Source organism: Meleagris gallopavo, chromosome 8 (genome assembly GCF_000146605.3).
Source record: "Meleagris gallopavo isolate NT-WF06-2002-E0010 breed Aviagen turkey brand Nicholas breeding stock chromosome 8, Turkey_5.1, whole genome shotgun sequence".
NCBI lineage: Eukaryota > Metazoa > Chordata > Aves > Galliformes > Phasianidae > Meleagris > Meleagris gallopavo.
In genome coordinates, this window is record NC_015018.2 from 14,933,975 (window position 1) to 14,945,640 (window position 11,666).

The 11,666-nt window shown below is 44.2% G+C and overlaps 1 protein-coding gene across 1 annotated transcript in view; it reads left to right on the forward strand.

The window, feature by feature from the left end:
• The window catches only part of CAMK2G (calcium/calmodulin dependent protein kinase II gamma), a 123,680-nt gene that overhangs the window by 3,524 nt on the left and 108,490 nt on the right, over positions 1-11,666 (forward strand). The window contains exon 2 of the mRNA XM_019617944.2: positions 2-63. Coding sequence (XP_019473489.1) covers positions 2-63 — 62 coding nt within the window. The remainder of the gene's footprint in view (position 1; positions 64-11,666) is intronic.

Here is an 11,666-nt window from a genome sequence, read left to right on the forward strand (position 1 = left end):
CTCCGCTCTTCTCAGCGCTGCCGTTCCGCCCCTCGCAAGCCTAGGCCTGCTGTCCGGTACCAGGTGGGTTTCGCGCCGATTTCCTCCAGTCGTACGGTGTTTGGGTGCCGTTGGACTCCTCGGGCTCTGCGCTGCTCTGTACCACAGCCAGCTCGCGCATCCGGCGTCCTTCTGGACTCGCCTTTACTCTTCACACAGCACCGCTTGTGCTGTGGGTTTCACTGAGATCTGCTTACAGCAAAGTGGCTTTTGGGACCAGAATTGAAAATGTTAAGCCTGTTAGGAAATGGCAAAGGGAGTTTTTTTAGTGTAGGCATGTGTGTATTCGGCAGAACAAAAGGTTGGAAAAGGCTTCAAAGATCTCCTCAGGCTTCAGAAGAAAAGAATGTGTCCATAACTCTAAGCCAAGTGAGAAGGTCGTGCAGAAAACTGCTGTGAAGGCGGCAGCCAGGTGCGTATCCCTTTGTTTCTGAGGGGCTGTGCAGCTCTGCTGGGCCGCTGTGTGCAGGCCCTGCTGAGGACAGAGGCAGCGGTCAGAGCCCTGCTGCAATCCTGACATCAGCCAGCTCCTTGGAAGGCCCAGCTCAGTTCTGCCCTGTCCACATCACTGTTGTGTCCTGAGGCTTGGACAGGTGGGCTGGCTGCTGGGATCTAGGGAGCCTTGGGGTGTTCTTCTGTCCTTCTAGGACCTGTTAGCCTGGTACCTGTTTAATGAGTGTAAAGCTATCGGAGTTGCTGAATTCCAAGGGAAAACACTAGGAGTAGTTTCATAATGGGAAGTATACGTTTATGGCATTTATCACCATTACATTCTCTTCTTTCTTTGAGTCCATTGTAATTTTATATGTAAGTGTTACATCACCTTTCACTTGTCTTCTTTCTAGTTTCAAGAGTCCCACCTTACTAAGCCTTCTCTTCTCCTTGCCTTTGACTATCCTTGCTGCCCTTCTTGGTTGTAAACACTTATTCTCCAGCCATACTCCATCCCTTTATGGGATGGGATTTTTTTCCTGATGAGCATCGCTTGATCTCCACAATAACAGTGCAGGCAGAAGAGTCTGATGGAACAAAGGAAACCTTGAGAGTGGAAGAGTGTGGGATGCTGCCATTTGGGGGCAGTGTGCGCTTGTGTAATTAAAATGTCAAGCTTTATTTCTCAAGTGCAGACCATAAGTTTGTTGTTTCAAAAGTACTTATACAGGAGCTGCCTCACTGTCGTATCTGATCTGGTTCCTTGCAGCTCCGGTACTTATTAACAACGGAGCCATTACCTTATGTCAAATCATTAATTGTGTCAATGCTTCTCTCACCACGTCCAGTTCCAAGAGTTGTTTTTCTTCTGTTTTGAATTTCTTTGGAGTCTTTTTTCTTTCTTTCTTTCTTTTTTTTTAATCTCCATATATAGGCACATTTATTTTCCCATTATTACCTCACCGTAATAGAGAGCTATTTGAAGACATCCTAGAGAGAAATTCTTAGCAGAGGCTGAGCTCTTGGCAAAGATCGTCTCTGTAAACTTTTAAAACAGTGATCTCAAGTTATTGTTATTCATCAGTACGTAAATTCTTGTCAGCCTTGCAAATAAGTAGCCCATCTCTAAAGAATCTGTTGACCTAAAAGAAGGCACAATAACAGATCAGTAGACAAAATGAGAAGGCAGGGGCATCTGCTTCAAGCTCCGCTTCCAAGGTTAGGTCTTAACAAGGGCAAGTGAGCACAAAGAGCGTTTTTACAAGCAGAGGGGACAAATGCGGAATTTTTGATGTCGAGAGTAGAACACATACACAGTTGAGGCTATTGGAAAGGAATGCAGTTTTTCAATGCGGGTAATTTATAACCCCTTAAAGTGGAAGCGTGTGCTTAGCTAATTAAATCCCAGAGTTACATGCACTATAAAGTAGTCGTTGCGGTTGCGGTTTCAATCCTTTGGCAGTCTGGAGATCCTGGCAGCTGGGATCCGTACACCTGGGCTGATTTATGTGAGCAGGTAGCCGGCCTTAGCCCGAGCCGTTCGTAAGGCCACTTGCGCAGCGCTTGCCCCAGGCGCTGTCTTTGAAGCCGTGCCGCAGCTCCGCGGCGAGGGCTGCTGCTGCCACTAGGTGACTCTCGGCAACGCGCTCCTGAGTGCTGCTGAGCGTCTCAGGTGGTGTCGGCTGGCGATCAAAGCGCTGTCAGTGCAGTACGGCCTTAGCAGCGGCACTGCTTTGTACTGGGGCTTTTTGACTGATGTTTTTTTTTCCTTGACACAAGGAACAGAGCTGAAGCAATGTGGTTTGGGCCATCTTACATGATTTTGTGTACTGTGATCTGATGATCCATTTTCACCGCTGTCTGTAGGACTTGAAAGCTTATTTTCTAAATGGTAAATTGCATTGCCAGTGAATTGCTGTTTCTCCCAAAGTGGCCTCTATTTCGAGTTAGTGCTAAGAAGGATGTTCTTGTATCCACTGACACCTTTTCTCTTCTCCGTCTTCCACTCAGATGTCACCAGTGAATTTTAATGGTACGTAGCTTGTATATATTTTTAAGACTACTTCTCAAACTATTGCTGTTACAAAGCTTTCTGTATAGACTAGGGATCTTCACAGAGTAAGCACTCAGCAGCGCATGCTTTTCCTCATTCTTGCTTGTGCTGGACTTGTGTAAGTGTGCTGGGTCCCCCCAGGATCCTTCCCAAACGTGTGCTTCCAATAGTGCTAAAAACCTCAGGTGAGTCCTGAAGGCTGCTTGTCCTCCACTCCTGCCCCAAAACAGTTCTGGAAGCAACTTGTGGGGACAGGGTGGATGGAGCACATGTCCAGTCTGTGCAGGATGTTGTTGGCTGTTAGCTATGCTGGCGTTTAAAGAAGCTGTGCTGAAAACTCAAATTCTGCATGTTGTTGCAGGGCCCTATGCTTGTACTGATGTAACCATTTGTCCAAGGCCAGAGAAACCATGTACTGAGCATTTGGTTAAAATGTTGTGTGATTCTAGACTCCTGGCAACAAGAAGCCATGGGATGTAAGGATTGTTTTCACTTCACATCTCACTTGCCATTGTACTGGCTATAAACTTTGTAGCTAACAGAGCTTTGGCTGGGAGGAAGGTGTTGGAAATAGGGAAGGCCAAATCCTCATCTCTGGCAGTCAGGTAACTTTTGTCAGAGTCTGCCCTGTTAGCAGATAAACAGAGACAGATGGGTACAGATGACTTTGGTGTACAAAGTGTACATGGTGTCTATAAGAAGGCTGCATCTCTAAGTCAGTTGTGAAGAGGTCCTATCAAAACTTTGCCTGTCAGTGTTTCATATACAGAAGGCACAGATGTTACCAGCAGTGCAGCAGGTCAGTGTTATGTGTGCTCACAGACTGTCCCCTTTTCTTGTGAGCATAAAGAATTGCTTTGTTACTCCTCTGACGCACCCATTAGCCTACCCTTGCTGTAGAGAGCTCACTCTGTCAGTTCCTCCCCACAGTCTCTGAATCCTTACCCTTTACACATTCTGACTTTTTTTTTTTTTTTTAATCTTAACATCTATATATGTAAAGATGACTTTCATCTGTCCTTGTGCAGTTCCCAATATCTCTTTGTAGTAGCAGCAAAGGGACTACAGTACGTACACATACCCAGGCCATGTGTCATCCGGCTGCATGTACACGTGCACACCTCAAGAACGAGTCACGTTCTCCATATCTTCATGGCTAGAAAGGCAGTTCTGCCTCATACATTCACATGCACTTCTGTGACTTGCAAGTACTCAAGAAACAAACAGCCATGAGCTAGAATCTCATTCTGCTGCCATGATAGATTTTTTGGTTGTACGTTTGGAATGTAATATAAGGACATTAAATTTGGAAATGACCCTCCTCTGCAGTATGGAAATTCCTTTAAAATTGTGAGGACTTTTTAATGTGCAAATATTTGTGTTTCAGCAAAGTCAGGTGTATTTGCTGTCTGCCCTTCAAAAGCAGGAAGTCCGTGTCACTGCAGCCTAACAGTGGTGGATTCTTAATGGGGATCCCAACCCAAACTGACAGATCCTGGATGTAATTTTTTTTACCTGTCAAGAACCATCTTTTTACTTTTGCATGTTACTTTTATTAACAAGATACAAAGAGTGAAGTACACTCAGAAGGAGAAGCAGTAAAATTTGTAGCCACTGCACTCAAGTGTCACATGAGCATAACGGAGTGAGTGTTTAATTGTAAATGGCACTCCATGCTGAAGGTGTAGTTTTGGGGAGAAATCTGAAGAGAGCTGCACATTTGATTCAGAACAGTGCCACTGTGTTACCTTCACCCCAAATCAGCATCGATGGGGAAGTGCCCATGTCAGTTTGTGCTGGAGGAACAAGCTGGGTTCTGCCCTTCCAGTTGCTGCACATCTGTGGGGTCATGAGAGAGGCACTGCCCTTCTTTGCCTCATTTCTGTCATTATGAGATGGGATTTACTTCACTTATTCCTACAGGTTTTGTGGCTGTTAATGGAGAGAGCATAAATCGCTGCTTTACTGTTACTCTGGCTGGGAAACGGGGCCCCTCTTTCTCACTGCATGCCTTCTCACGCACAGGGAGATCTGAACCCTGGAGAGAATGGAGAGTCCAGCTACTGGGTGGAGGCTCTGCTGTGGTTCCCAAATACCCTTTTCTGCATTTGTTGGCTTGGGCTGTGTTTGTAAACACCACGGCCCTCTCTTTTGGATTGTTCTTTGGAGCCAGATTTTCTTTTGATGTTAAACAGGATGTGTGTGATAATTAATTTACATTACTCAGGGTAGGAAATTGCTGCCAATGTTCTTTGAAGAGTCCTGTGAGCCATCTCTGCCCTGAAATAAACATTCAGGCAATTTTGGTTATAGTGTTTATTTTTTTAAACTATGCATAAATGTTAATCTGGCTGTTTTATGGCAGAGAAGCTTAAAAATGTCAAGGTCATGTTTGAACAGTTACTGAGTAAAGTAAGGAGATGAAGCAAGAGGATTCAAAAATAAAATAAAATAAATGACTACCAGTATTTTATGTTAACAGATGTTACCTTAGAGTTTAGTGCTGGTGAAAGTAATGGCAAAATACTTCGGAGACTGACCATTTCTGCATCTATTCATGTGTCCTTCTGCTGCTGCCCTGATAGTGAAAATACACCCTTCCCTCCTTAGTCCTAAATGGAAAGAACTTCTGCCTGGTGATGGCAGGAAAAGCACAGACTGTAAACCTTGACTTCCTGAGACTGACAGGAGGGGCCAGTTTGTGCCAATTGTGGCAGAGATGACTGTGATGTGGATGTGTACTGCTTCTTGTTTCCCAGTGGTCAAAGAGGCTGTGATGATCCACAGCCATTTATATCCAGACCTAACTGAGAATTTCATGGAAAAAGTTTAGTATCTCCCCAAAGACTGTGCCGTAAATATAACTGAGATGTCAAGAGGAAGGAGTTACAAGATTGATGGCATGAAATAAATGCAGTTTAACTTTGAGTTTAACTTAATTAGCTAGCAATGGCCAAATGTTACGGTGACTTCAGTGGTGAGAGTTAAATTGGAAGTGTTCTCAGTGATCTGCTCTCCATTTTAAAAAGCAGAGAAACAAAATTTGTTGTAGCTGGCACTAAATTGAACTCTTTTTAGCAGTAGCAATACATGGCAATGATGGGCTGATCCACAGAAACCACACTGCTTATTTCTCATTCCTTTTGGTTATGGGTGACCCACAGCAATGAGGGAGTTGCTGTGCGTATTCTTCTCACTGCTGTAAGACAGCCTTCAGCTCATCAGGGCTGTCAACCCATCATCTTTTTGGCAGGATTATTGTTCCCCTGGACAGAGACCTATTTAAAAAAAAGAGGGAGACCCCACCCCAGGACATAGCATTAGTAGCCAGTATTCATTCATCTGGTAATCGGTACCATTCGGAATGGGATATGGATAATCTCATACAGTATTTTAAGTTGAAGGAGATATCTGGGATATAGGGGGAATCTGTCTTCATCCTTTACGTAACAGCCAGCAATCCTGTTTAAACAAACAGCGTGTATCTTAAAATAGACCCTGGACATTCCATGGCAATGGCCATATTCAAATGAATGTTCAAGATGTTTCCCCACTATTGTACACCAGCATAGTAACCCTTTAGTGATAGCAGAGATTTCCAGACACTATGAAGCTGCATCCAGCAATGGACACACAGATCTGCTCATTTGCTCTCATGTAGCAACACGAGAGCTCTCATGTAGCAAGACAATCTGCTTCTCTGTTGTCCACTCACCAAGGGAGAAGGCAGACATTAAACTTGTTGAACCTAAGGCCATCTGAGGGTGATGTTAACTGTTATTGTTACTGGATAATTATTAGATGAATTTGTAGAACATGATCTCGTTTCTGTATAGATGGTGGAAAATCCTGCTCTTCACATGATTAACAACTGACATCAGCCATTTTTAAGATGGTAGGGATGCAAAACTTGGAATTCTTTGAGTGTAGTATTATTAATGTTGCTGTGGCTACAGAAATAGAGGAAATAGTTCGTGTTGCTCAGAACATAGGTCTAATTTCTGTAATCCTCAGTGGAGTTTTCTGTGAAGTCCAATTCATACATTTACAAGGATAGTTAAAAGAAATCATAAAAGCATAAATATGTCATGGAAGTGATCAGTTACGAAAGCAGACAGTGGACATTGCATTCAGACATTGGTGATTCTCTAGCAAAGAGAGTTGCAAAGAGGAAGTTGGAAAGGCTTCTCTTGTGTAACTCACATGTTTTAACCCAGAGCTCAGGGTGGTATTGGGTGGACTTGGGTTTCAGTGAGATGAGAAAGACAAAATGAGGCTGCTGATGCCCCTTCTGTATGGGTCCGCAGGTCTTCAGGACTGTGCATGTATTCCCTTCCACAAAGCTTTGTCTTGGTCTTGTGCAGGAATCTAGAACTTTGTGAAATTGGTCAATAAACCTGATATTGAGCCCTCAGAAAAGGTAGGATAAGGCACCGAAGGAAAAATTGCGTGGAATGAGTGTATGGCAGTTAAGTTAGCTGATTGTATACTGAATGCTTCCTTTTCATTGATGGAGACCTTAGCAGTGCTTTTGAAATGCAAAGTCTCAAGCACTGAAAGCTGAGAAGTAAAATACCTCCTGTCTCTGTGGCTTGCAAATATCCCAGGAAGGTCAAAGCAGGAGTCCCTGTGAGTCACCAGCAGAGGTGGGGAAGCAGAGGCAGGCCAGCAGCATGCATGCGCAGCCTGCTGGTGGGCACCCAGATGCAGAGACCCTGCCAGGACACTGTGCCCCTTCCTTTGCCTGAGCCCCCCAGCACAGATACTCGTGGCACTGAAGAGCACAGGACACCGTGGTCCTTTGGACATGCTACTGACTCAGCCTCGTATCAGCAGAGAGCTCTCTGTGACATTAAAATAGAACAAATTTGCAGTGATATCAGGTTATATGTTTTATGAGCCACATAATTAACATGCGACACTCGGTGCCATGGGATATTATTGACTTAAATAGCTTAGTAAGAATCAAAAAGGATTAGGCATTGACATGAAACAGAATGTCATACGCACTGACACAAGCTAGGATCAAAATTACAGGGGCTACCAATCCTTGTGCTTCAGGGCATATTTTGATCATCAGCCTGGGGTCGGGAGGAAAGCCACTAATCAATTTGTGTGCAGTATGCAGGTGGCTGGTACAGATCTCCGCATTGGTTTATTCTGATTCCTTTCATTTCTTCTCCTCTGTCTTCCTCTCATCCCCTCCTGTTCTCCCTCCCTCACATCTATCATCTGGAATAGGTCACTACTGAAGACAAGACACTAAACTAGATGGATGGCTGAATAGTCTGCGCTAATAGGGTAATTTAATGTTTGTATCTTTCCAGAACTCTAGAATCTGTTTATTTCAAATATTAATTTTGTATTAACTCACAAAAAGTTTCTTTTTGCATCCTTCCTTCTATGGTACTACTTTTTATTTTTGTCAGCTACACTTACAAATCCACTTAGACTCACCTAAATCATGATTTTTTAGAAGTACCAAATGAAGCTCCATTTAAAAGAAGGAACAGAACAACCACAAACATTAAAGGAAGCTGATCTTTCTGGTAGATACTCGGTAAACGCTTAAGTCACGCTTTTATTTCTTGAGAGATCTTGTGTAGTATAGCCAACATGTACAATCACCTATGAAAACAAGTTAATTTTTTCCTGTATACATGTCTGTAAATACACTGCCAGTCATGGTAACGTTTCATCAAGGTAACACTGTGTACTCTGGAGTCAGAAGCAAAGTAGTTGTTCAGAATTTTAACACTTTCCTCTCTTCTGCTTGCCAAAATATTCCTCCTTTTAAGATAATGCCATATTTCATCAAGTTCAGGGAGTCTCAGTGTTTCGCTTTGTAGTTGTTAGCGGTTGTTTAGTTGTTTTGGTAGCACCAGGAAGCCCCACGTAAGAGCAGAGCAGGTTGAGTTTTATGTCTGGTAAGTGCCCTGTGAGAGATAAGAGTGCCCTGGAACTGCTCACTCTGAACAGACAAGTTGGATAGAGTGGACAGACTTGATTCCTTGAAAGATGCTCTGCTAACAAGAGAAAAACAGAACAAGTGTATTTAAAAATGCCTACTCACTGCATTGTTTGCTTTTTTGCTTTTTTTACTTCTTGCCTTCCAAAACTGCTTTCTATCTCTACCCATTCTTCTCAGATCCTTTATTTTTGCTAACTCCCTCTCTTTATATCTGGCACCAGTAAGCACTGCTCCACTCAGCACACTAATACATGCTACCCTTTGGCTCATTTAACCTTGCTGAAAAGGCTATCCTGCAGCTTCTGCAATGGTTAAATGCTGTACTTCCCATTTTCCACTGCAGGTTGAATTCCAGTTAGTTTCTGTGAACTCATTTTGTAGTCTTCACTCCGCTTCCCTAAAGACCAAAGCTTTTGTGTTGTTGCCTTCCCACGGACATTCTTCAACATGCCAAAGCTGACCTTAGGCTCCATGAACAGATGGGGCCTGATCCAAAATCCATTAACATCAGAGGAAATGTCCATTTATGCCCATGGGCTTTGCATTAAATCCTTTGTATTTTACTTACTTTCTTTAGTGCCTCTTACTCAGCTCTGGTTATTAAAATCAGATTAATCTCTTACAGATCCCTGACAGCTCAGTGTACTGTATAAGCAAACCAGTGCTACTTCAAAAGGTAGAGACCAAAACCTCTGTTCCGCTAATGTGAAATCTGAAGCTGGCCCACTAAAAGCAAGGCACCCCTTCCAGACTTCATCCCTGCATAACTGAGGTCAGAATCTCTCTTGCTATTCATTAGCTGAATCTCCCATTAGTGCTGCAGAGGCTGTCTCAAGAACATTTCTTGCTGTTCAGACATATATTTTCCAGTCTCTGTGAGATAATTCTGGTGAGGCATAATTCAAGATTCACCCGTTTGCAGTTTTATTCTCAGTTTGAATAGACTGCTATGTCAGCCAGAGCATCAATATTTCTTTCTGTTGACATAATACTCTCTCATCCATATTGCCACCCCCCCTCCTGCTTCATTTTGTCTACATTCCTTTTGAAAACTCAACTCCCATAACTTAGTCTCCCACTCAGTATTTGGTTTAATCAAGTCTGTCACTCAATTCATATCCCACTTCTCGCTTCACACAAGTTTCTCAGTTAGCAATCTGTTCCTATAGCTCTTGCTATGCATAACACACGGTTAGCTTTTCTTTCTACTCTTGCTTCCCTCTTCCCTTTCTTATTGCTAGACCTCACTTTTACTTGTAACGCTTCAAGATAAGAAACTTCCTCTCCCATCTTCCTCTTTTTACATTTCATATGTTACGAGATCCCCACAATTGAGAACTCTTAAATATCGTGGGGTACTTTTCCTCCAGAGCAGTCTTTGAGTCCAGTTGAACCATTTTCAAACCAGGAGTCCTCACGGAGTCCTCTAGGGCAGGAGCTGCCTTTACTTGAGTGTCTGGTGAAGTGCATAGATGATAACTTGGTCAGACTTGTTTAGAGTCCTCGAGTGTATGCAGTAAAACACATTTTGAAGCAAGATAAACATCCAGCACTTTCCTATTTCTACATTTCTGCATGCTACTCTTGGAGTAGTTTTTCTTTTGTTACGCATTTACACATTCTTTCTGCTTTCCTACTGTAACTATCTCATCTGCTATTTGTTTTACAAGTCCCAGTTAAATCCTAAGAATTACAAATCTCCCTGCTTCCATGCATTTCTTTCATCATGAGTAAAACAAGAAAGGTGCAGCCTTTTCTGGAAGCAAACTTCTTCCACCCTGCCTATTACCTGCACCGCCGTGAGCGTGTGCTCAGACTGGCAGAATCTCACTCACAATTATACATAGCTTTAGGTAAGCCTCTCTTGGTACTGTATTTCTTTGTGTGCCTCCTGTCTGTTTCCATCTTCATCATCTTACCTCAGTCTGTAGGAGTACAGGACAAACGCACGAAAGCTTACATCCTCTCCCTCTGGCCGTTCAGTGTGCTAAAATCTGGTCTCAAACACCCATCTCCCAACTTTTGCATTGAGAAGAGTCAAGAGCGGAAAAGGGTCCTGTTTCAGTGCACCCGTACATTTTTTTCATAGGGGGACCGGATTGTGCTTCTCTTGACTACCACATCACAACCACACCACAAGTGTAACAGCTTGACTTTCCCGTACAACCAGCAGATAATGTCATTCTGGGTGCTGGAAGCGCACTGCAGGTTGCCCATCAGTAATGTTGGCCATCACTGCCCCAAGGATCTCCCAGCTGGCTCTGCATATTCTTCTCTGCTGGTCTCTCCCGTGGGGAGGGGAGCGTGAGTCAGGCAGTCAACTTTCCTCCTCGTCTACAGCTCTTCTGCTACAGTAACGGGTGGGCTGCAGGAGGCTGCCTGAGCACCTTCAGCTCAGCGCTAGTGCTACTCACTGAGCAGCACCTGTTGGTTAGATCATTTGTTCCTTCTCTGAATTATTCTGCTGGCTCAGCAGGTTCCAATGCTGGCACGGTGCAAGACGCAGAATGCTGTTGTTTCATAATCACCTTCTAGAAGTACTGCTTTGTTGTAACGCTACTGTTGTATTGTCCTACTTTCCCTCTCTACTTTCTGCATAGGCAAGTTGAATCTTTCCCCGCTGCATCACTCGGGTGCAGACTTTGCAGCACGGGGCTGGCTGCTCTGACCTGGGGCTGGGGAGGATGCTGCCAGCTGCCGTCACCGCTTTCCACGTGATTGAATAACATGACGATTTCCGAGTCCAGTTATAGAGCGCTAATGCGGGGTACTTACACGGTACTTTTCATTTTCAGACCAGTTTAATGCCGCTCCTGGCTTATGGTTCGTTCATCTGTCTCTGTTCCCGACAGAGGCTGCGCTGCAGGGCGCGCAGGAGGCCGGAGCAGCCCTTCCCTCTGCCTGATCAGCGGCTGCCCTATATAAACGTGCATATTAAGCAGATTTGGCAAGCGTTCAGGCTGAGACAGATTCACTTAAATAAGAAGTGAAAATAAACTTGCTTATAAAGGCGCTGCAGCCGACGCTCTCCAACGGCACGCTAGTAGAGACAGAACAGAGCCTGGTTTGTTTTCCTTTGCAGCCGAAGGCTGACGGTTTCTGTTTGCCTTCCGCGGCCGCGTCCCAAGCAGCCCGGCACGCACGTGTGAGCGCCGCCGCACCCTCTCCGCG